General features: G+C 40.3%; 1 protein-coding gene and 1 long non-coding RNA gene across 2 annotated transcripts; both read left to right on the top strand.

The window, feature by feature from the left end:
* The first annotated feature begins 433 nt into the window (after nt 1-433).
* On the top strand, nt 434-955 carry LOC138903007 (uncharacterized). Its single transcript, XM_070190916.1, has one exon. The coding sequence runs from the start codon at nt 434-436 to the stop codon at nt 953-955; it is 522 nt and encodes a 173-aa protein (XP_070047017.1).
* Nucleotides 956-8,906: 7,951 nt separating this feature from the next.
* Nucleotides 8,907-10,700, top strand: LOC104106817 (uncharacterized). The gene is made up of 2 exons (XR_688646.4): nt 8,907-9,245; nt 10,268-10,700. It is a non-coding gene; the product is annotated as an uncharacterized lncRNA (long non-coding RNA).
* The last annotated feature ends 11,784 nt before the right edge of the window (nt 10,701-22,484 follow it).

Raw genomic sequence — 22,484 nt, 5'->3', positions numbered from 1 at the left:
AGATGCATGCTAATATGATACTATTGTCGCCCAACGTACCCAATGCAATGATTTTGCCCTGGCCCTTCTCTGCTTGGGGTATGGATGTCATCGGACCAATTGAACCTGCCGTTTTAAACAGGAATAGGTTCATTCTGGTGGCTATAGACTACTTCACAAAATGGGTTGAAGCTGCATCCTATAAGGCTGTAACTAAGAAGGTCATAGCAGATTTTGTTTGGGACTGCATCGTTTGTCGATTTGGAGTACCTGAGTCAATCATTACTGACAATTCCACCAATCTCAATAGTTAGTTGATGAAAGCCATGTGTGAATCATTCATGATCAAGCATTGGAACTCTACAGCATACATGCCACAAATGATTAGATCCGTAGAACCTGCCAACAAGAACATCAAGAAGATATTGAGGAAAATGGTAGACAATTACAAACAATGGCACGAGAAGCTACCGTTTACTCTGTTCGGTTGTCGCACCATAGTTCGTACGTCCATTGGGGCAACCCATATCTATTGGTTTATGGTACTGAAGCCGTTATCCCCGCCGAAGTAGAAATCCCTTCTTTAAGAATCATACAGAAAGTCGAGCTCCGCGACGCAGATTGGGTACAGAGCCGGTATGAACAACTAGCTCTCATTGATGAAAGAAGAATGAACGTAGTATGTCACGGTCAACTCTACCAGAATAGAATGTCAAGAGCTTTCAACAAAAAGGTTAGGTCAAGGCAATTCACACCGAGGCAATTGGTACTAAAACGGATCTTCCCACATCAGGATGAAGCAAAGGGGAAATTCTCACCTACCTGGAAAGGCCCTTACATGGTTCACCGAGTATTAACAGGAGGAACACTTATACTTGGAGAAATGGATGGCGAGATTTGGCCAAAACCTATCAATTTGGACGCAATCAAGAGATACTATGTTTCAGATTATATTTGCGCATTCTATTTGATGTAATTGAACTATGCTTGACCTGGTTCCCGTTTAAGAGGGGATACATAGGCAGCCTTGTGGGTTCGGTCACATCATAATAAAATCTTCATTTCCCTGTGGTTAGAAACTGCGGCAGGATCTTGAGTTTGCATGACCTCATCATGTTTAGAATCACCAAGGAATGTATCGCAGGAAGTATGCACTTAAACTGGGGCAGAATTTTGAGGAGGATCCTCAAAATTCCGAGTCAAGGAGGTTGCAATGTCTCAAAAGCGTGTCACAGTTATCAATTCAACAAATTATTTTCTCCCACGCATTATCACATATTTCAAACAACTACATTTTCACAAATAATTTATCAAACGCATGTTTTTGAAAAACAATTGCTTCTATAGCAGCCATATATTACTCGGGGTAACTCAAGCAGGGACTTCAGACATAAGCAAAGGTGAAGCAAGAAATCGAGAGCACGAACCAAACTTTTCCCCGCAAAACTCACGATTTTTCTTTGGGTGCAAGCACAATGAATATAACAGGAACGTCCGCAAATACATACACACAGCAAGATCACTATCTTCACAACGATAAAGGTCGCCAAACGCAGACACATCAAGCTAAGAAATGCTTTATTCTCTCACATTCAGTCATTGCTTTTCTTGCATAAGGCTAAGCATTGCCCTCATGATTGCATGAGACTAAGCATTGTCTCCATTCTTTACATGAGACTAAGCACCATCTCCACATTGCATAAGGCTAAACACTGCCTTTATTTGCATGAGACTAAACAGTGTCTCCATTTATTGCATGAGTCTAAGCATTGACTCCAGCATTGCATAAGGCTAAGCATTGCCTTTCCTCGCATGAGACTAAACATTGTCTCTATTTCTTGCACGAGGTTAAGCATTGCCTCCATTATTGCATAAGGCTAAGCATTGTCTTTCCTTGCCAGAGACTAAGCATTGTCTCCTTTCCTTGCATGATACTAAGCATTGTCTCAACTCCTTGCATAAGGCTAAACACTGCTCTCATCATTGCATAAGGCTAAGCACTGCCTTTCCTTGTATGATACTAAACATTGTCTCCGCTCTCTGTATTGGGCTAAGCACTGCCTTCATCTCATACAAGACTAAACCTTGTCTCGTCTTGTTCTCGGATATGACTAAGTATTACATGTTTCCTCTTTGCATCTCATAGGCTGAAACATCGCCATATTGTCCGAAGGTGTCATAGTCTGAGGGTATCATCCTCATAGCCCAAAGACATCATGCCATGACTGGAGGATCTCTCGAAATTGCATATCATTATTCAAAGGAATCATAGTCCAGAGGCACCATCATCATGGCCCGAGGACACCATTCCATGGCCTGCGAATCCCTTATTATACACTTCATGGCCCAGGATATCATAGTCTAAGGACATTATACTCATCGTCCAAAAACAACTCTCATGGTCCAAAGGGAATTTGCATCATGGTTAAATTTTTGCAATTACCCGTATATATTCGCATGCATCGTGTTTTAAGTTTTTACAGGTAACTCGGGAGGAAGCTGTTCTACAAACAGGAGCAATTCTCTCTCCAGTTTCCGTTCACAACATTCACATCCTTCAATCACCTCAAACGTAACCGATGATCACCAATTGATTACCTTTTGTTCTATAACCGTTCAAATATCTGCCTCATACATATGTAACATTAATTTTGCATTTATAGATCCACCTAAAAATTATCTGTTACTTACGACACTATACTACCCACTCTTATTACAATTCCATCAGTTTCATTCGTTGTTGGATCCATAACTACACACGGCCTGAATCTCGTAACATCAGGGATATGTAGGCAACTCAAGAACCAGGGTTCGGCCCCCGTTGTTTTAAAACACATCATTCCTCACTCACTCCGAACAAAATTGGTCATCATTTTCTTTACCCGATAACTCTTTCATCATTCCCGGGTAAAGATAGGAAGCTGTTGATACCTAATTTTTGCACTCATATTTTTCAAAAAATATATATACTTTCAAAATATCATTTTACATCATTACTTAATTTACAAGGGTTATATAAGTACTCTATGTAATTTTTCATGATTTTTAAGGCTTTGAAATTGATTTGCTTGCATTTAAATTGTTCAAATATTTATTAATTACCCCTTTAAATTATTTTGTGAAGACGTAATCATCCAAAATTATTATTTGCATCAACATATATCTTTCATAATATTTTACTTGTTTTTATATAATTATATTTGTATTTTAAAGCGATTTTACACAATTTTGCAATAATAGCCTAGATTTTGTACATAATTGTATTCATTATATTATTTTATACTAAAATAGCATTTATTATATTTTATAATGTTGAGCTGTTATTTTCAAGCATTTTACTACGTGAATAATATTTTACTATTTATTAGTCATTTTTATAATTTCTTTTTATTCCTTGTATTTAAAATCCAAGCCAATTTTCGGACCAAATTAATGGCCCAAACACCCCAAACCTTAGCCCAATCAACCCTGGCCCAAAACAAACGACCTCTTTATTCCAACCCGATCGCAACCCATTTCACACGACCCACCCCACCATTCTTTAATCCAAACCGTTGACCTCTCAAGATCAACGGTCCACAATAACCCCACCCTTTTAATTATATCCACCCCAAACCCTAACCCCATCCTTCAGAGATAGCCGCCCCTAAATCCTCTCTACTCTCTTCTTCTCCTCTCAAACCCTAATAGTCTCCTCCTCAATCTTCCCCGATTCCAGTCCTAATATGGAATCTCCTCATGATTTTACTTTCATATATGCTCGATCTCCCCGTTATTTATATGGTATTCGTATCACATAATACTTGCCTATCTTTGGAAAGTATACGGACCTAAGTCAAGCACAATCATATCCATACCTTTGAGATTTAGACGATATTTCCTCTATATACACTCACTACCAGGCTATATGGGTCTGATTTACCAAGATCTTTAGCCGATTTTTGGTTCTAGTCAAATCAGGGTTTGCCTGAATTGTTTTTCTAATTTTTGTTTCTTAAATGATTTCACATGCTCCCATTTACTTATTTATGTTTGATTTACTGTGTTTTCTTGTTTACAGGTTTGATTTTGACTACTATATAAACCCCTCCCCAATTTCACCTTTGGACAAACATTAATCGCTAAAAACTACTACTGCCCTCCTATTCTTTCTCGTCTTATACTATTTTGAGGCTCAATCATTTAGCTCGCTGAAAGTCAAGGCCACCGGAATTCTATTATCGAACCTTTCTCAGTGTGAGCACTGTCCGGGGTTCATTCAAAACCCTTGGGAACTCTGACGCACTGAGATTCCTGGGTTCTACTGTTCGTTTTGCTATTATCATTGAAGTGTTGCTGAAATTACTCCTCTTGTCTACTTGTTCTTCTGTAACTGGTAATGTATCTATGACTTTGGCAATTTCATTTCATTCCGTTTGTATTCCTACTCTGCATATCTCTGTCTCTAAGAATTTATATGAATCAACATGCCATCATATGTTTGAAGCTCATCTTGAGGCTTTATGACTTCTAGTAGTTCAACTTGGCTATTTGTTACCTTGATTATGCCTTCTTAAGCATGCCTGCTAATGTATGTGCTCGAATGCTCATTATTGTTTCTTATTCTGAGTTTGGTTTCTTGCCTTGTCCTGTACTTTTATGAATAACCAACTCATGCCTAGAATGTGTTCTAATCCCTGTTGAGACATCCATGCCCAATCTGTTATCTTTCTAGAGTTCGACTGTTAAGCTATGACCTGTTCCCATGCTATTTGTAACTCCATTATGTTTTTGACTTGCTCAATATTGTGTGCCTCTGTATTAGTTGAGACCTTTAGAGTAAATATCATAACCAACATTTTCCCCTATATGTGGCCAACTAGTATAAGGTTTGATGCTTGTCTTCCCTACTGATGTGAATTTGAAAATTTTTTGTTTACTATAAGTTTTCTGGTATTGTAACTAATACTCAGCATGTTAAAGTTTCTCACTCTCAACTAAGTGATTGCTCGATCGTGAACCTTTTCTATTATGTTGTCTTCACTAAGCTTTCACGTTAAAACTTTCATGTGAAGCCTATGCTCTACTTGTTAAGTCTTGTGTTTAAAGTTCTTTTAGGCTAATTCTGAATCAGTTTACTTTTGAAACTCTTTTTTTGAAATAGTTCACTATCCTATGATGGTCAATCCTGTTATTTTAGCTTTGTTTCTGAAAATACAAGCATGAATCTGCCTTGTGAACTTGTCTGTATTTCATGTATTCTTGTCTACATGCTTTGGCTAGAACTGTTGTTAGTTACAGCTTTAGGAGTTAAGCGTGAAAAGTTGTTAGTCAATTCCATGAATGGTTTGTCACATGTATGGATAAGTTTGGCATCCATTCGGCCAAGTAAGTTATTTGTTGGGCCTGATGTTGGGTTATATATGTTGTTGGACCTGGGAAGATTCTACTACCCTTGTGAGCCTGAGATTTGGATTTGTTGGTTGACGAGGTTGCTGAAGGCCCAAGAACTTGGTTATTATGTAGCGGGCCTATACTGTTTGATATGGCCTGTATTTGTTTAAGTTTGTATTTCTGTTACCTTTGAGTTCGTATTATTCCATTTTGGTCCTGTAACATGTAATAACGAATAATTGGGGTGCTAGTGAAATCGGAGTAAACGAGTATATTCTAATGCTTGCATAAAAGGGTAGAAGACATGCTTATAAGGTCTATGTGATTTATTTGCTATTTCATTCAGCATGCCTTATATGTTATTTAGTTTAATGTATTGTACACTAATAGAAAACATGCCTATAGGAATCACGCACACACTTCACTTCACTTGCCAAAATATGCTACACTTGTTTCCATGTCTCCTATTCAGCGCTCTTAGATAATATCTATATGTTACAACAATGTAATACCTTTTCTAATCTAGATACTATGGCTATTTGGTCTTAACTAATTAATCAACTGCTTCATGCTACTTTTGTACTGCCTCACTTAGATAGCATGCCTATGGGGATAAAGTGTTATAAATTCAAGTCTAATTGTCAATTGTTAGAAATCTCGCCTATAAGGTGTTTATTGGCGCTACTAATCCTGTGTTTTCAAACGACCTCACTACCTAATTATGCGAATGTTAGAGATCATGTTAATAGGGTACTATCACCCGCCTAAGATGCATACCTATAAAATTAGTGCTGGCAATTCAGAGTTCTGGGATTGTTTTACATTACATTATTACGCAAACGATTAGAAATCATGTTTATAGGACTTCAAACGCTCTAATTTGCCTATACGTTAGTCTTGAAATTACAGCACTACCTGTATAATACTAGAATTATATAAAACTCATGCCTACAGGACTTAATGATTCTAATACGTCTTAATTGTGTCTACTTCCTAACCAGAAATCTGTTTACGTGCTTTCGTGCTTATGTGTGAAGGTTAACTTGAGCCTTTTATTGCTATTGTATGCAGTCCTATATATTTTGAATATCACCCAGTTTTATCATTTTTGAGCAACCTAAGTAAAGTCTAGAACCACCTGATAGTAGGTCCAAAGCCTCCTGGTCCATAGGCATGTGACGGGTAGTGCACACATAGGGTACGACTTAGAATTGAATTAGAACGTCTTTAAGTAAACAACTTCAACATAGTAACCTGGTAGCTGGAGATGATAGTCTTTGCACGCTAAATAATACGAGCAAGCTCAGCCTCCAGTGATTTGTGAAGTATTATTTATGTTGTACGGGGTGATCCTTTAGGCTAAAAAACTTAGGAACCCGCTCATTTTTTATGTGTGTATTAGTCACACACAGTCATTTAACATAGATCAATATAGTTTATATCTTTGCAGTTATTAAGATCTGTACTGATTCTCATATGTTTTAATAAGACTCTACAACATCTGAATTTCCCTTCTATTTATTAGATCACCTAGCTTAATTACATAATCCACATAGTCTAAAGTTCGGTCGGGACCTACAGTTGTGTACCTCGAAGAGTGCCTAACGCCTTCTCTTTGAGGTAATTTAAGCCCTTACCCGATCATTGGTGGTGTTGACTAGTCAAATAGAGTTATTTGTAAATAGGTGCCCTAACGTACCTTAAAATCGTTAGGTGACGACTCTTCTCTTTCAATACCCCTTTAAAAGAGTTGTCACATGTCGAAACCCGCTTTTGCGAGAAAACGGGGCGCAACAGGGTCGTTACATCCACCCCCTCTAAAAACAAACGTTCGTCCTCGAACGAGTTTAGAGATATATCTGAAGTGGTGAAATATGAGGATAATGACTACGCATATCGTGCTCAGTCTCTTAAGTCGCCTCCTCGATCAGCTAACCCCTCTACTGAACCTTAACTGAAGCAATGTTCTTCGAGCTCAACTTTCAGACCTGCCTGTCCAAAATGGCCACCGACTCCTCAATATAAGATTGATCCTTGTCCAACTGGACTGAGCTGAAGTCTAACACATGAGACGGATCGTCGTGATACTTCCGGAACATGAAAACATGGAGCACTAGATGAACTGCAGCTAGACTAGGTGGTAGTGCAAGTCTATAGGCCACCTCTCCAACCCTCTCAAGAATCTCAAAAGGCTCGATATACCTAGGGCTCAACTTGTCCTTCTTCCCCAACCTCATAACACCCTTCATGGACGAAACTCGGAGCAAGACCTGCTCTCCAACTATGAATGCAATGTCGCGAACAGTTCGATCCGTATAACTTTTTTGAATGGATTGGGCTGTACGAAGTTGATCCTAAATCAATTTAACCATTTCCAAAGCATCCTGATCCAAGTCTGTATCCAATAGCCTAACCTTACCCGACTCAAACAAATCTACCGGAGACCGGCACTGCCTACCATACAAAGCCTCATACGGGGCCATCTGAATGTTTGACTGATAACTGTTGTTGTAGGCAGACTCCGCAAGCGGCAAGAACTGATCCCAAGAACCCACAAAATCCCTCACACACGCACGAAGCATATCCTCCAATATCTGAATAGTGCGCTCGACTATCCGTCCATCTAAGGGTGAAATGATGTACGTAACTCCACCCACGTACCCAAATCATGTTGTACGGCTCTCTAGAACCGCAATGCAAACTGTGTACCCCGGTTAGAGATGATAGATACCGGCATGCCATGAAGCCTGAAAATCTCGCGAATGTAAAACTGAGCCAGTTTCTCCGAAGAGTAAGTAGTCACCACTAGAATAAAATGAGCTGATTTGGTCAATCTATCCACAATCACCCAAACTGCATCGAACATCCTCTGAGTCTGTGGGAGCCCAACAACAAAATCCATAGTAATCCGCTCCCATTTCACTCCGGAATCTCTAGCTTCTGAAGCAATCCACTTGGTCGCTGATGCTCATGCTTCACATGCTGGCAATTTAGGCACCGAGATATATACTCCACTATATCCTTCTTCATTCTCCTCCACCAATAATGCTGCCTCAGGTCCTGAATCATCTTCGTTGTACCTGGATGAATGGAGTACTACGAGCTGTGAGCCTCTTGGAGAATCAACTCATGCAAGCCATCTACATTGGGCACAGATAGCCTGCCCTACATCCGTAATACATCGTCATCTCCAATACTTACCTCCTTGGCATCGCCATGCTGAGCCATGTCCTTGAGGATAAGAAGATGGGGGTCATCATATTGACGCTCTCTGATATGATCATAAAGAGAAGATCGAGAAACCACATAAGCCAAAACTCGGCCTGGCTGAGAAACATCCAATCTAATAAACTGGTTGGCCCACTACAACAAAAAGGCATTTAGCGGCAATCTATTACCGGTAATAAAGAAATGGCCATCAGACAATTTCATAAACCCAAAGGATAGCGGCAAATGAGCATTGGCCGGTATTAAGCACCTTTTACTGGCATTAAAACGAAATGGCCATTAAAATTCACTAATTTAAAGAAACTTTTACTACGTATTATTTTATCTTCCCATCCAAATAGTTTTTCACCAAAAAAAATATTCCCTCCTATTCCTTAAAATATTCCCGCCTATTCCTTAAACCTAAGTTCGGAAAACATTTGAAATTATTTTAGAAGTAGCAAACACTTCTTACCATCACTGCCCTACCGCTATTGCTTTGTCTCTTCTCAATTTCACTGTCGCCAGCCACCAATACCAGGTAACACAAATGATATCTCTCTCTAACACTCATATATAAATATGTATATAAAATCTTGCGGAGTTTAGATGGGAGAGCGATCTGGGTAAATGATGCTGAAGATAGATCCAAGCGCATCTATGAGCCTTTCAAAATTTTGATTTAGGTATTTCCTTTTTGCATTTGCTGTATGTTTTGAGTACCGACTTGCAAATTTCTTATAAGATAATATGTTTACTGATGTTTTTCATTTGATTTGCTTTGTGGGAGCGTTAGATTGGTGCTCGGTATCTAAGCAACTATCTTTCTTTTTATTTCTTTACTGTTTCTTTTATGGCATAATCTGTGTTTCTTACTCCATTTCACATATTGAAGAACTAAAAACAGGATGTTGCAATTTTACTTTTTGTACAATGAAATAGAGTGAGACGAACTGAAGATTCAACAACTTTTCTTTTAGTTTGATGCCGGGATACTAATCAAGTTAATTCATTATTAAGATCGAACAATTATTTGATGCTACCTTTTTAGGAAGAGTAATCAGAGACTTGAAGAAAAACGTAGAATAGTTTGTTGAGACACTTATGATAGGTCGTGTTGGCTACTTACTGCCACTCGAATTTTACTACCACTAAGCATTTTATCTTTTCGTGCTTAGAAAAAATTCTAGTCTCTCTAGTGTGCTTTGGACAAATTTATACATATAGGAGATTATTGAGTCCTAGAAAGACACTTCACGAAAAGCTAAATATATTTAACAAGTAAGCACTGTACTGTATAGTGATTCAAAGAAAACTCTATAGTATATTAGATAAAGATCAGATATATCATGAGTTTATAGGAGAGGTAGAGTATTTGTGATATATGGCTTGTTCAAGGCACGTTTATGCAGAAAATAAACAATCAATGGAAGGGTAAAGTGTTTGAGGTTTTTATGTAGATTTACTGTTTGTCTAGTTTCTCAAGGTTCATGCTTTTTTGCACAGAGTTTGTTTTCTTGAGAAAGATTTTGACAACTGTTACTTTGGTGAAAATTTGGATATTAGTCATTCTCCTTTTTTTTCCTATTAAATGTGTTAAATTAGACCAAATTGCATTCAAGTCACATATGATCTTGTCATAAGAACTTAAATTTCCCTTTGATATGAATACAGCCATACTAATACCTTATTGCCTATTTATTTGTAGGCTCGAATTAAAAAGATTATGCAAGTCGATGAGGATGTGCGGATGATTAATGCCATGGTTGTCCCTCTTTTAGTCTTTAAGTGCTATTGAAAAGTCACTTAGTTTAGTGAACAAAGTTAACATCTTTTAGTTTGTATTATCGTATATGAAGTAGGATTTAAAGAAATATTGGTAGATTATGCTCAGCTCGCGTTAAGGAGTTTGAGTTGTCTTGTTTTATTTAACAAACCTCATATGGTAATAAAGTTCCAATAATACAATATACTCATACTGTTTCTTCTACCCATTAATCTTATGATATCTACTAGGCCATTTTTAGGACCCACAATATTGGAATGGAGGGCGTATTTTATGAAGCATTTGTTAGCCTACTCACAGAAAATTCAAGACTAGAATAGAAGACATTTTAATATTTTATACAATTGTACCAGAAGGAATACGTACACAATTCAAACTAATTAAGATATGTCATCAAAGAAAGTAAACACATCATTTATCGCTTATGGGAAGGCGTATCAATTAACTTAGCATGTTATCTAAGTAGGTATCTTTGAAATAAATAAACATCAATTGACGATCAAAATAAGAATATTACATTTGTAAAACGTTCTTATGAGCTGCAGACTTTGATCTAAATATTTTGTATTGCTCAATAAATAATGTTGTACCATTATTTCCTGTGGTGTCTTTCCTTTTGAGCTTGTTCTTCCGTCTCTTTGTGTTCTGGAGTTCCTGAGTTGATTTACTTGACGTATTCTTGTGTTATTGTCGTTGTTGCTATTGTATTCAGTGTTATGTTTGCACGAGGTTTCTGCCGTGCAGTTGTTATTGTTGCACGAGGTTTTGTCGTGCGGTTGTTATTGTGGCATGAGGTGTCTGGCATGTGGTTGCTATTGTGGTACGAGGTTTCTGTCGTGTGGTTGTTATTGTGGCATGAGGTTTCTGTCATGCGGTTGTTATTGTTGTACGAAGTTTCTGCCGTGCAATTGTTATTGTTTACACAAGGTTTCTCTCATGCCGTTGTGATTATTGATATATATGGGTGATATAAGGAAAGTTGTGATTCATTTTACGATTTGAGTTTACGAGGTGGTACCTTGGGAGTGTTCTTATTGTCATTACCCTTTTTTTGTGCACTTGTCTTTGATTGTTGTTTTCCATAGTATACTATTAATTTTTCTCCTCCGTGTTGCATTATTTGCTCAGTTTTATGTAGCTAATCTTGTTGTGATGATTGCTGTTTCAAACTTCACAGTTCTCTTATTTACATTGTATATTTTTTGGTGATCGTTTCTTATGTGCCATTTATTGTCTTTGCTCTTATTTGTTGACTTAGATTATGGTAGAACACTTGTACAAACATACACGTAGATTAATCACCCATATCAATTTGTGGAGATGAATCCTGATGTTATTGACATGTATTCTTGTCTACATGCCCTCTCAATGAGATTTGTTCACTTGGCACGTGAGTCATCGGTGCAGGTATGGATCACAAGATGCCAAGTGATTAGGGTTCATGAATTGAGACCCGTGAGCTGTGATTATGAGGTTCGGTACCTCGTGGAAATGCTTGAACAGATCTGGTGTGAAACCGGTTGTTCTTATGGAGTTGTTGCTGGTTTTCCCTTTATTTGAATTCCCCGAACTTAGACTATGTTCAACTTACTCTACAACATTATTACCTGACAGCTTCCTGTTAAATATTGTTGTTATTAGTGAATCATTGCAAGTATTAATCTGTGTTCCTTATCCTGCTTAGCTTTATATTAATGTTGTTTCCTCTGTTAGTTCACCTTCATGCTTGTTCAAGTTATTTTGTCTGGTAGGTGTATTGACAGTCACTCGTCACTATTTCACCGAGGCTAGTCTTGATACTTACCACCATTATGGTGTAATCATACTACGTTTTTGCATATTTTTGTGCAGATGCAGGTGCCATGGTTGTTGTTGGTTATTAGCTGGCTGATCGAGTTGTGGATATTCAAGGTAAACCTGTCGTCTCTGATAAGTAGAGATTTTGACTACTTATTTGCACTATTTTACTTTGATTTTGGCTAAAAAATGCTTAAAGGTATTCCCGAAAACTGATAAAATATGCTTACTTGCAGGAGCATTGGAAAAAGAGCCAAAACGAAGAAATTCAACTCAAGAAGGACTAAAACCAAGCAAAAAGAGCAAAGTGCGGATCGCACAATATTGAGTGCGGCCGCAGACTATGAAGGACCTCTGACATAATGCCTTGGCAAAGTGCGGGCCGCATAATTATTGTGCGGCCGCAGAAGATAAGGTTTAGAGAGATGGAGCTCTGAGTCCATGAAGAAGTGCGGACCGCACTATTATTGTGTGGCCGCAGAATTCAAGAGTGCGGTTGTACTTAGAAATGGGCGACCGCAGAAGATGAGGTTCAGAGAGATGGAGTTCTGAGTCCATGAAGAAGTGTAGACCGCAGTATTATTGTGCGGCCGCAGAATTCAAGAGTCCAGCTGCATTCAGAAATGTGCGGTCCGCAGAAGTCCCTCCTGTCAAGCTCAAATTCAAGAGTGTGGCCGCACTCAGAAATGTGCGATCCACAGAATTTGAAGACGTGCGGCCGCAACCCAAAATTGTGCGGCCGTAGAAGTCCATCCTGTCAAGCCCAGCTTCAAATTGCGGACCACACACAGAATTGTTCGGCCGTAGAACCTCCAAAGGGGCAATTTTGTCCGATAATTTTAGCTGTGTATAAATAGTTCTTTTCATCAAATTTAGTTTAAGTTTGAACTCCAGAAAGTAGATAACCGTTTTTCCTTTACTGCTTTGGGAAACTTTGTATTAGTTTATTATTTTAACATAGGATTTTCATCCCTTAATCATCTATTATGAGTTTAATCTTATTTGCTTCCTTAGTTTCTTCATTTTTGCCTATGAGTAGATAAATCTCTAGCTAGGGTTGTGACCCAACCCTAGTGTGGGTACCTAATGAGTGTTTGCTTTAGGCTTGTTTAAGGTTGGGTGTATGATATTTAGCCTAGTTCTTGTTTTAATTTAGGAATTAATGGTTGCAAACATTGATTCATGCCTAATTGACTTAGTCTCTACTTGAGAAAGAGAGACTAAGTCTAGGAAAACTTGGCTAACAAGAATTTAGGGTGAACTCAAGAAATTGATAACCCCAATTAAAGGGATGAATCTAGAGATAGTAAGACCCGACTTGAGCATATATCAACGGTTTTGTGAATTACCCATTTGGACTTGAAAAAGCCAAATTGGGCAAAACCACTCTAACTACCAAAAGGTATCGAGTGGGCAATCACGTGTTGATTGCTATATTACACCCCGACCAACGAAATATACCCTAAAGCCCAGAACCCGTTAGGTAACCACCTGGGTGGAAGTCACAAACCTAGATCTTTTATAAACTTGAAAAACAACAAAAATATCATTCTATAGCTTTACATTTACAAACAATAGCATAAATTTTAGAAGTAGAAAGAAACAACAAAGTTTGTGGAAGTGCAATTTAGGCACGTCATACACCTAGTCTAAATATAAACCTAATCCAATATAAGCCCTAATCCAATATAATATCTCTAAGGAATCGACCCTGACTAAAAATTGGGTATTTATAATTGCATCGACCGCTTCACAATCCCAATCAGTGGTGTGAATTTGGGCGACATCAGTTTTTGGCATCGTTGTCAGGGAGCTAAAAATGGATTTAGCTATATATTTGGTTTTGTGTATGACTTGTCTTCTTTTCCTTCCAAGTTACTAACCTTTTTATGAATCGATTTGTAGGTACAAATATGGCTCTCAACAATGATCCTCTCAGAAACTTGCCTTTGGGGGAGGAAGTGGACGATGACCAAGGGGAGGAGGTTCCTCTTGAACCTCAAGCAAATAGGGGAGGCCGACTGCCTCATGACGATATTCCCGTCCCTCCCCCACCTCCACCAAGAGCGGCTCCACACCGAGTGTTTCCAAATGAAGGATACGCAAGTGCCATAGTCACGCCCCGCATTAGGGCGGGCAACATCCAAATCACCAATGTTATGCTTAAATTGCTAGAACAATGGGGATCCTTCACCGGGGCTCCGAGTCAAAATGCATACAAACACTTGAAGGGGTTTGTGGACACTTGCTAGGGGAGTAAACAAACCAACGTCTCTGAGGATGCTCTAAGGTTGAGGCTATTTCCCTTCTCTCTACGGGGGAAAGCCTTGGATTGGTTATAAAGATTGCCAAACCATTCTATTCATACGTGGGATGAATTGGCGGAAAAATTTATTGCCAAATTCTTTTCTCCGGGCGTATAGCTACTCTTCCAGACGAGATTCTAGCATTCAAGTAACAACCCAATGAGTCTTTGCAAGAGATTTGGGAGAGGTACCGTACTATGGTGAAAGAGTGCCCGAATAATGACATGACTGAGGCTATGATTCAACAAACTTTCTACAGGGGGATCAATACTACCAATCAATGCGTGGTCAACCAACATGCTGGTGGGAATTTCATGACAACACCATATGTCGAAGTTTGTGATATTTTAGATGAAATGGCGGATACTTCATAGACATGGCAAAGTAGACTAATGTTCCTCAAGGTGATCCAAATATGATTCACCTACACAAAGAATTGCATGATCACGGGCAAGCAATTGCCGAGTTGACCACAACAATGAATCAATTAGCCAAAGCTCAACTTCAACAAGTTCAAGGTCCTAAGCAAGTAAATGCAATGGAAGGTGTCAACATGATGGTGAACAAGCGAAGGCAAAAGGGTCAACAAGTGCAAAACCATGTGGAACAATTTGTGCAAAATGATAGTGGGGTTGACCAAGACGAATCATACAATGAGCAAGAGGAAGAAATGAAATATGTGAACAACTACCAAGGGAAAAGAAACAACTCTCAAGGCCCAAATCAACAACAATGGCGATCTCAAGGAAATCAATGAAATTGGAACAATCAAAACCACCAAGGCAATTGGAGTGGTAGTAACAACAATAAAGATAATTGGAATAATAACAATAATCAAGGAAACCAAGGCAATTGGGTTGGCAACAATCAAAGATATTGGTGAGGCAACAACCAAAGGGGTTGGAATAATAACCAAGGTAATCGGGGGTCGGGCTTTCAAAGGCCCCCGATGTATCAACAACCAAGCAACCCGCCTCCTTATCCGTCTCATGGTTCTAGCTCTTCGAATAATGATATGAGACAGATTGAAAATATGTTCAAATAAATGATGGAGAAAAATGCTGACTCCGAGGATCAACTAGCCTCTCACAACACTTCAATCCGTAATTTGGACGTTCAATCAGGGCAAATCTCGCAAGCTTTAAACACTCGTCCTAAGGGGACACTACCTAGTGACACGGTGGTGAACCCGAAGGGTGTGAACAACACGGGACATGCCATGGCCATAACCACAAGGAGTGGAAAAGGTGGGGAGGCAACAACCTCAAACCAAAGAAGAATTGTAGATGATGATGTAGTGATTCAAGAAGATGAAATTCCAAGCAATGTGGTTCAAGCTAATGAAGAAGTGAGAACTGATATTTATGAAAATGTGGAGGAGACTCAAGAAGAAGTGAACCCATCTAGGGAACATGTGATTGACATACCGAAACCAGTAGTGCCAAAGGCCTCAAAGGCTCGCCAAGCAAAATAGCGAGAACTAATTCAATAAGTTTATTGACATAATGAAGAGCTTATCCATCAATGTGCCATTGGTTGAGTCGTTGGAACAAATGCCCGTCTATGCAAAGTTCATGAAGGATTTGCTGACAAAGAAAAGATCAATGAATTGTGAGACTATCAAGATGACACATCAAGTGAGTGCTATTGTGCACTCAATGGCTCCGAAGTTGGAAGATCCCGACACTTTCACAATCCCTTGCACTATTGGGAGCTCCGACTTTGCCAAAGCTCTATGTGATCTAGGGGAGACTATCAACTTGATGCCCCACTCGGTGTTCAAAACATTGGGAATTGGGCAACCAAGACCTATATCTTTGAGTTTACAAATGGCGGATCGTACTATGAAGAGACCATTGGGTATTATTGATAATGTGCTGGTTCGTGTTGATAAGCTCATCCTCCCGACGGACTTTGTGATTCTTGATTGCGAAGTGGACTATGAGGTGCCTATTATCTTGGGTACACCTTTCCTTGCTACGAGGAAGGCTCTTGTTGATGTGGAAACCGGTGAGCTCACCTTCCGGGTTGGCGATGACGAGGTGGTTTTCCATGTATGCAAATCTATGAGGCAACTGAATAGCAATGAAGTTTGTTCGTTTGTGGACTTTGTGACCGAGGTGATTGTTGATGATGCTAGTGCCATGATGAATGTTGATGATACTTCGAAGGATGTATTGCTTAATCATGATGATGATGAAAAGGAAATCTATGTGGAATATGTAAATGCATTGCAAGGAATGGGGTCTTACACTTATGAACCTCGAAAATTGTCCTTAGATCTTGAGAACCGGAAGACTTCTCCAACAAAGCCCTCAATCGAGGAGCCTCCCACTTTGGAGTTAAAGCCATTGCCTCAACATCTTAGGTATGAATTCCTTGGGCTATGTTCTACTTTATAGTTTATTCTTTCCTCTTGTTTGACTAACGTGCAGGTAGACTCTACTTTGGTGGTGCTACAAAAGAGGAAGAAAGCTATAGGATGGACATTGGCGGACATTCAGGGTATAAACCCGGCCTTTTGCATGCACAAGATTATTTTGGAGGAGGATGCCAAACCCTCAATTGAACATCAAAGAAGATTAAATGAAGAAATGCAAGAGGTAGTGAAGAAAGAAATCATAAAATGGTTGGATGCCGGGGTTGTTTACCTCATTTTCGATAGCTCGTGGACCTTTCCGGTGCAATGTGTCCCAAAGAAAGGGGGCATGACTGTGGTCACAAATGACAAGAACGAGTTGATCCCCACCAGAACGGTGACCGGGTGAAGAGTGTGTATGGACTATCGGAAGCTCAACAAAGTCACTCGGAAATATCATTTCCCACTCCCATTCCTTGATCAAATGCTTGATAGGTTGGCCGGTCGAGCTTTTTATTGTTTCCTTGACGGATATTCCGGCTACAATCAAATTCTTATTGCTCCGAATGACCAAGAGAAGACTACTTTCTCTTGTCCCTATGGTACTTTCGCATTCTCGCGAATGCCATTTGGGTTATGCAATGCACGAGCAACTTTTCAACGGTGTATGATGGCCATCTTTACCGACATAGTGGAGGATTTTCTTGAGGTCTTCATGGACGACATTTTCGTGGTCGGAAATTCTTTTGATGATTGCTTGAACAACTTGGATAAGGTCTTGGCAAGATGTGAGGAGACAAACTTGGTTTTGAATTGGGAGAAATGTCACTTCATGGTCGAGGAAGGCATTGTCCTCGGCCACAAAATTTCAAAGCATGGTATTGAGGTCGACAAGGCCAAAATAGAGGTGATATCTAAACTCCCACCCCTACATCCGTGAAGGGAGTGAGGAGCTTCTTAGGTCATGCGAAGTTCTATATCAACGAGGACTGCATGAAGGCATTCGAATTGCTCAAGTTGAAATTGACTACTACTCCTATTATCACCTCACCGGATTGGATCTTTCCTTTCGAGCTCATGTGTGATGCAAGCAATGTGGAGGTTGGAGCAGGTTTGGGGCAACGTATCAACAAAATCTTCCATCGGTATACTATGCTAGCAAGACCAAAAATGATGCCCAGGTCAACTACACAGTGACCGAAAAAGATCTACTTGCTATTGTCTTTGCTATGGAGAAGTTCCACCCGTACTTGATAGGTACAAAGGTGATTGTCCACACTGATCATGCGGCGCTTTGGTATTTAATGAGCAAAAAGGATTCAAAGGGAAGGTTAATGCGGTGGGTTCTTCTATTGCAAAAGTTTGATCTAGAGATTCAAGACCGCAAGGGTAGTGAAAACCAAGTGGCGGACCACTTGTCTCGTTTGGAGGAGGAGGGGAGGCCACATGACGGCCTTGAGATAAATGATTCCTTCCCCGACAAGTAACTTCTAGCCATTTCAAATACCGGGATGCCATGGTTCGCCGACTTAGCAAATTATCTTGTGAGTGTTATTGTACCGAATGAGTTCTCTTCAAACCAAAGGAAGAAGCTTAAATGGGATTGCCTTGACTATTATTGGGATGAGCCATATGTCTTCCGGATTTGTACCGATGGTGTGATTCGACGATGTGTACCGGAGGAAGAACAAGTGGAAATTCTTGAGGCTTGCCACTCTTCACCATATGGTGGTCACCATGGTGGAGCTAGAACGGCAACAAAAGTGTTGAGTTGTGGATTCTATTGGCCTAATCTTTACAAGGACGCTAGCGATCTCGTCAAGCGTTGTGATGAATGTCAAAGGGCCGGTGGGAGTTCTAAGAAAAATGAGATGCCCCTCACCACCATCTTGGAGATTGACATTTTTGATGTGTGGGGCATTGATTTCATGGGTCCGTTCGTGAGCTCTTGTAGGAACACTTACATTTTTGGTACTTGTGGATTATGTGTCAAAGTGGGTTGAAGCCTTGGCTTTACCCAACAGCGAAGCTCGAAGTGTGGTAGCATTTTTAAAAAAGAAAATCTTCACAAGATTTGGTACTCCAAGGGCCATTATTAGTGATGGGTGATCACACTTTTGCAACAAAGCTTTTGATACCTTACCCACAAAGTATGGTGTCACTCACAAAGTCTCGACCCCCTATCATCCTTAAGCAAGCAGGCAAGTGGAAGTCTCCAACCGGGAGATCAAGAGTATTTTGTCAAAGACAGTGAATGCTAACCGGACAGATTGGTAAAAGAAACTTGATAATGCTCTTTGGGCTTATAGGACGGCTTACAAAACACCGATTGGTATGTCTGCATACCGGTTAGTGTTCGGGAAAGCTTGTCACCTTCCGGTGGAACTTGAGCACAAGTCTATGTGGGCATTGAAGAAGCTTAATCTTGAATGGGATTTCGCTGCCAACTTAAGGGAGGCATAATTGAATGAGCTTGATGAATTCTGGTACCATGCTTATACAAGTTCGTCTTTATATAAGGACAAGATGAAGTACCTCCATGACAAGTACATTCGGAACAAGGAGTTCAAGAAGGTGATCTTGTGTTATTGATCAATTCTCGATTACGAATATTCCCGGGAAAGCTGAAGTCTAAGTGGAGTGGTTCGTTTGAGGTAGTGAATGTCACACCCTTTGGTGCATTAGACTTGAAGAACAAAAATGATGAAGTACAGTCAATGGTCACCGGGTAAAGCATTATCTTGGTAAAGTTGATGATGTCCACGTCATGGCGTTAATTCATTTCAAGTGATTGATGGTAATCTGCGTCGTATCGCAACGTTAAATCAAGTGCTTCTTAGGAGGCAACCTATGTTTCTTTTCATTTTTTATGTTCTTCTTTTTTAGATAGGTTTTGTATTGAGCTAACTGGTTTTGAAGTGAATTGCAGGAATGAGTGCGTATTGCTGGTACTGTGTTCGAAAAAATTGGCCAAGTGTTGAAACAATGCGGACCACACATTTATTATGCGGATCGCACAATTTTGTATGCCACAACAGAGAAGAATTTGCGGCCGCACAATTCTTTGTGCCGCCGCACAACTGGACACCCAAAACTCCAACTCTCTGAAGTTTTGAATTGTAGAGAAAAGGCCATTCTGCGGTCACACACAAAATTGTGTGGACCGCACAAATTCCTGCAGCCGCACTCACTTTTGTGTGGACCACAGAACTCAGCAAGGTTCAAGTAAAGAGTCTGCAGCCGCATTCACTTTTGTGCGGACCGCAAAACTTCAGTAAGGTTCGGGTAAAGAGTGTGGACCACACTCAAAATTGTGCGGCCGCACTCAGCTTCAATTTTGATCGACTTTGGTCAACCTATAAATAGGACCTCATTGCACTATTCACAACTTTACACACACTAAAATTTTGAGACCTAAGCAAGCACAGTGCACAAAAAGTACCTCACAATCCACATTCATTTCATCAGTGTAGATTCTTACCCCCATCCTTCATCACTGGTATGTTAAATTCATGTTTAGATTTTTCAATTTGTTTTTTTTTGTTCTTAATTAGTATAGTTATTTTTAGGCCTAAAATGTCAAATGCTCTACATGTGTGCTTTAAAATTTGTGGGTAATTTCATATGTGCTCATTAGGGACTAGGTAGATCATTCATCATGTTTAATTTGAAAATATCATGTGTTAAATTGTGCAAATATTGCAAAACCTAATTCAATGTCATTTTATTTTTGATTGTGCGGTCCGCAGATCTCGAATTAGGGCAAAATGTGATACATGAAAAGTGCGGACCGCACTCAAAGTTGTGCGGTTCGCATAAAAATTATGCGGTCTGCGGAAAATTATGTGCGACTGCACTTCGAAAATTCAGAGAACCAATATTCTGAACCTGGTTTTGTGCGGCCGCACTCAAAATTGTGCGGTCTGCACTTCAGCATGTGCGACCGCACTTTAAAATTTTACGGTCCGCACAAGGCAGTCTACGGCCACACTCAATATTGTGCGGTCCACACTGTCTCTTTTGTACACTGATTTCCTGCAACTGTTAACATGCTTCTGAACTTTAACTGACTTATGTGCTTTGTATTGCAGACAATGAATTGATCATGAGGAAGAGGTGATACATCTAAAGGGAGGGGTGAACCCTCACAAGGCCGAGGAAAGGGCACTCAACCTCTGGGAGTGCAATTAAAAGCAATAGCCAAAGAGCCGACCAGTGGGAGAGGTAGGGCCATAGAGCCCTCAGAATCAAGCTCGTATGTCCCGTTTAGGGAAGCCTCTGAGGGTCACTCAGTGGAGGTACAGCTTGAGGCCCAGTCCCAACCACCACAATTCACTAGGAGATACCAACTGTGCAACGAACCCTCCACCACAACAAGTTCTTCTGAGGGTTCCGATGCCGGTAGCCAGGGTTTAGAGCCCTCCTCTACACACACTCCCTCTGCACCAGTTGAAGTAGATGATGATGATATTCCTGATGATGGTAGGGGAGGAGACACTAGAGTGGGCGGCCTAGAGAGGTCGAAGAAGAAGGAAGTATAGGTAGATAGGTTCGTGAGTTTGACTACCTTCACAAAGATTAGAGAGTGGTGGCCCTAGAGATCGCTCACACTTGAGCGACAATTCTTGCTGAAGGATTTGGATAAATACAATCCAAATGTCCTTAAGCAGTTCAGGGAGCGCAAGGGGTGGATGTGGTTCACCCAGAGTGTTATGGATGCCAAAGAGCACTTGGTACGGGAGTTTTATGCCAATGTGGCACACATCAAGAATGGTTCCAAAGTGACCAAAGTGAGAAATTTGAAAGTCGGATTCGACCCAAGCACTCTGAACACTCACCTGGGATTCGAGGAGGTAGAGGCAAACCAGTACTTGCAGAAGCTTACTATGGGTGATGTAGCTCGCCCTTGGTTAGTAGAGATTTTGGCTTCTCCAGGACCAACCACCACCGTGGATCACAACAGAGGTTCCCATTGCATGGGCCACCCTCAACTTTGAAGCAAAGGGGTGGCAAACTTTTGTGTGCAGCTGTATTGACCCACGCCAGAATGAGAACTATCTTCCGATTCCCCGGCCAATTTTGGTGGCATTTATCATGGCCGGGAACCCAATCAATGTGGTTGCCATCATGTCGGCTAACATGTCAGTGGTCGTCAAGAAAGGTGAAAGCTCCTACCCATATCCCAGCACCCTCACAGAATATCTCACGGATGCAATGGTGGAGCCAAGTAGTTTTGATACAAAAGTGCAGGTCAAGAAGCCCTTTTCATGGTACTCCTTGCAAGGTCCGGGAAACCCAAAGTTCAAGAGTAAGGAAAGTACCACTGTTGGCCAATTTGATGAGCCATCGTTGGTGGTTACAGATTCTACAGTTGATCCATCTATAGCTCCCATGCCTTCCACAGCGTCCGATCCTTCCACCGAGACAACTAAAATGCCACCACCTTTATCTTCTAGACCATCAACATCAGTACTAGTGCCTGCCTCATCCACATATCCACTCACTGCACTGCGAGTCTCAACAACTGGATGCAGACAGCTACTTCAAAGCTATCTGACATATCCAGTGTTGTTGTAGCACAGTCTTCTACACCAGCAGTACCACGGGTTCCTCCGTTAGTGGAGGAGACATTAAAAGAAGATCATGGACAACCAGAAGACCATTATGAATACACTGG

The sequence above is a fragment of the Nicotiana tomentosiformis genome, chromosome 12 (assembly GCF_000390325.3).
Source record: "Nicotiana tomentosiformis chromosome 12, ASM39032v3, whole genome shotgun sequence".
Lineage (NCBI taxonomy): Eukaryota > Viridiplantae > Streptophyta > Magnoliopsida > Solanales > Solanaceae > Nicotiana > Nicotiana tomentosiformis.
Note: the sequence above shows the minus strand (reverse complement) of the source record. Positions and strands in the feature narration are given on the sequence as shown.

What these genes read in the sequence shown, in the direction of transcription:
- LOC138903007 (XM_070190916.1), top strand. Translation starts at nt 434, where the DNA reads ATGGCACGAGAAGCTACCGTTTACTCTGTTCGGTTGTCGCACCATAGT.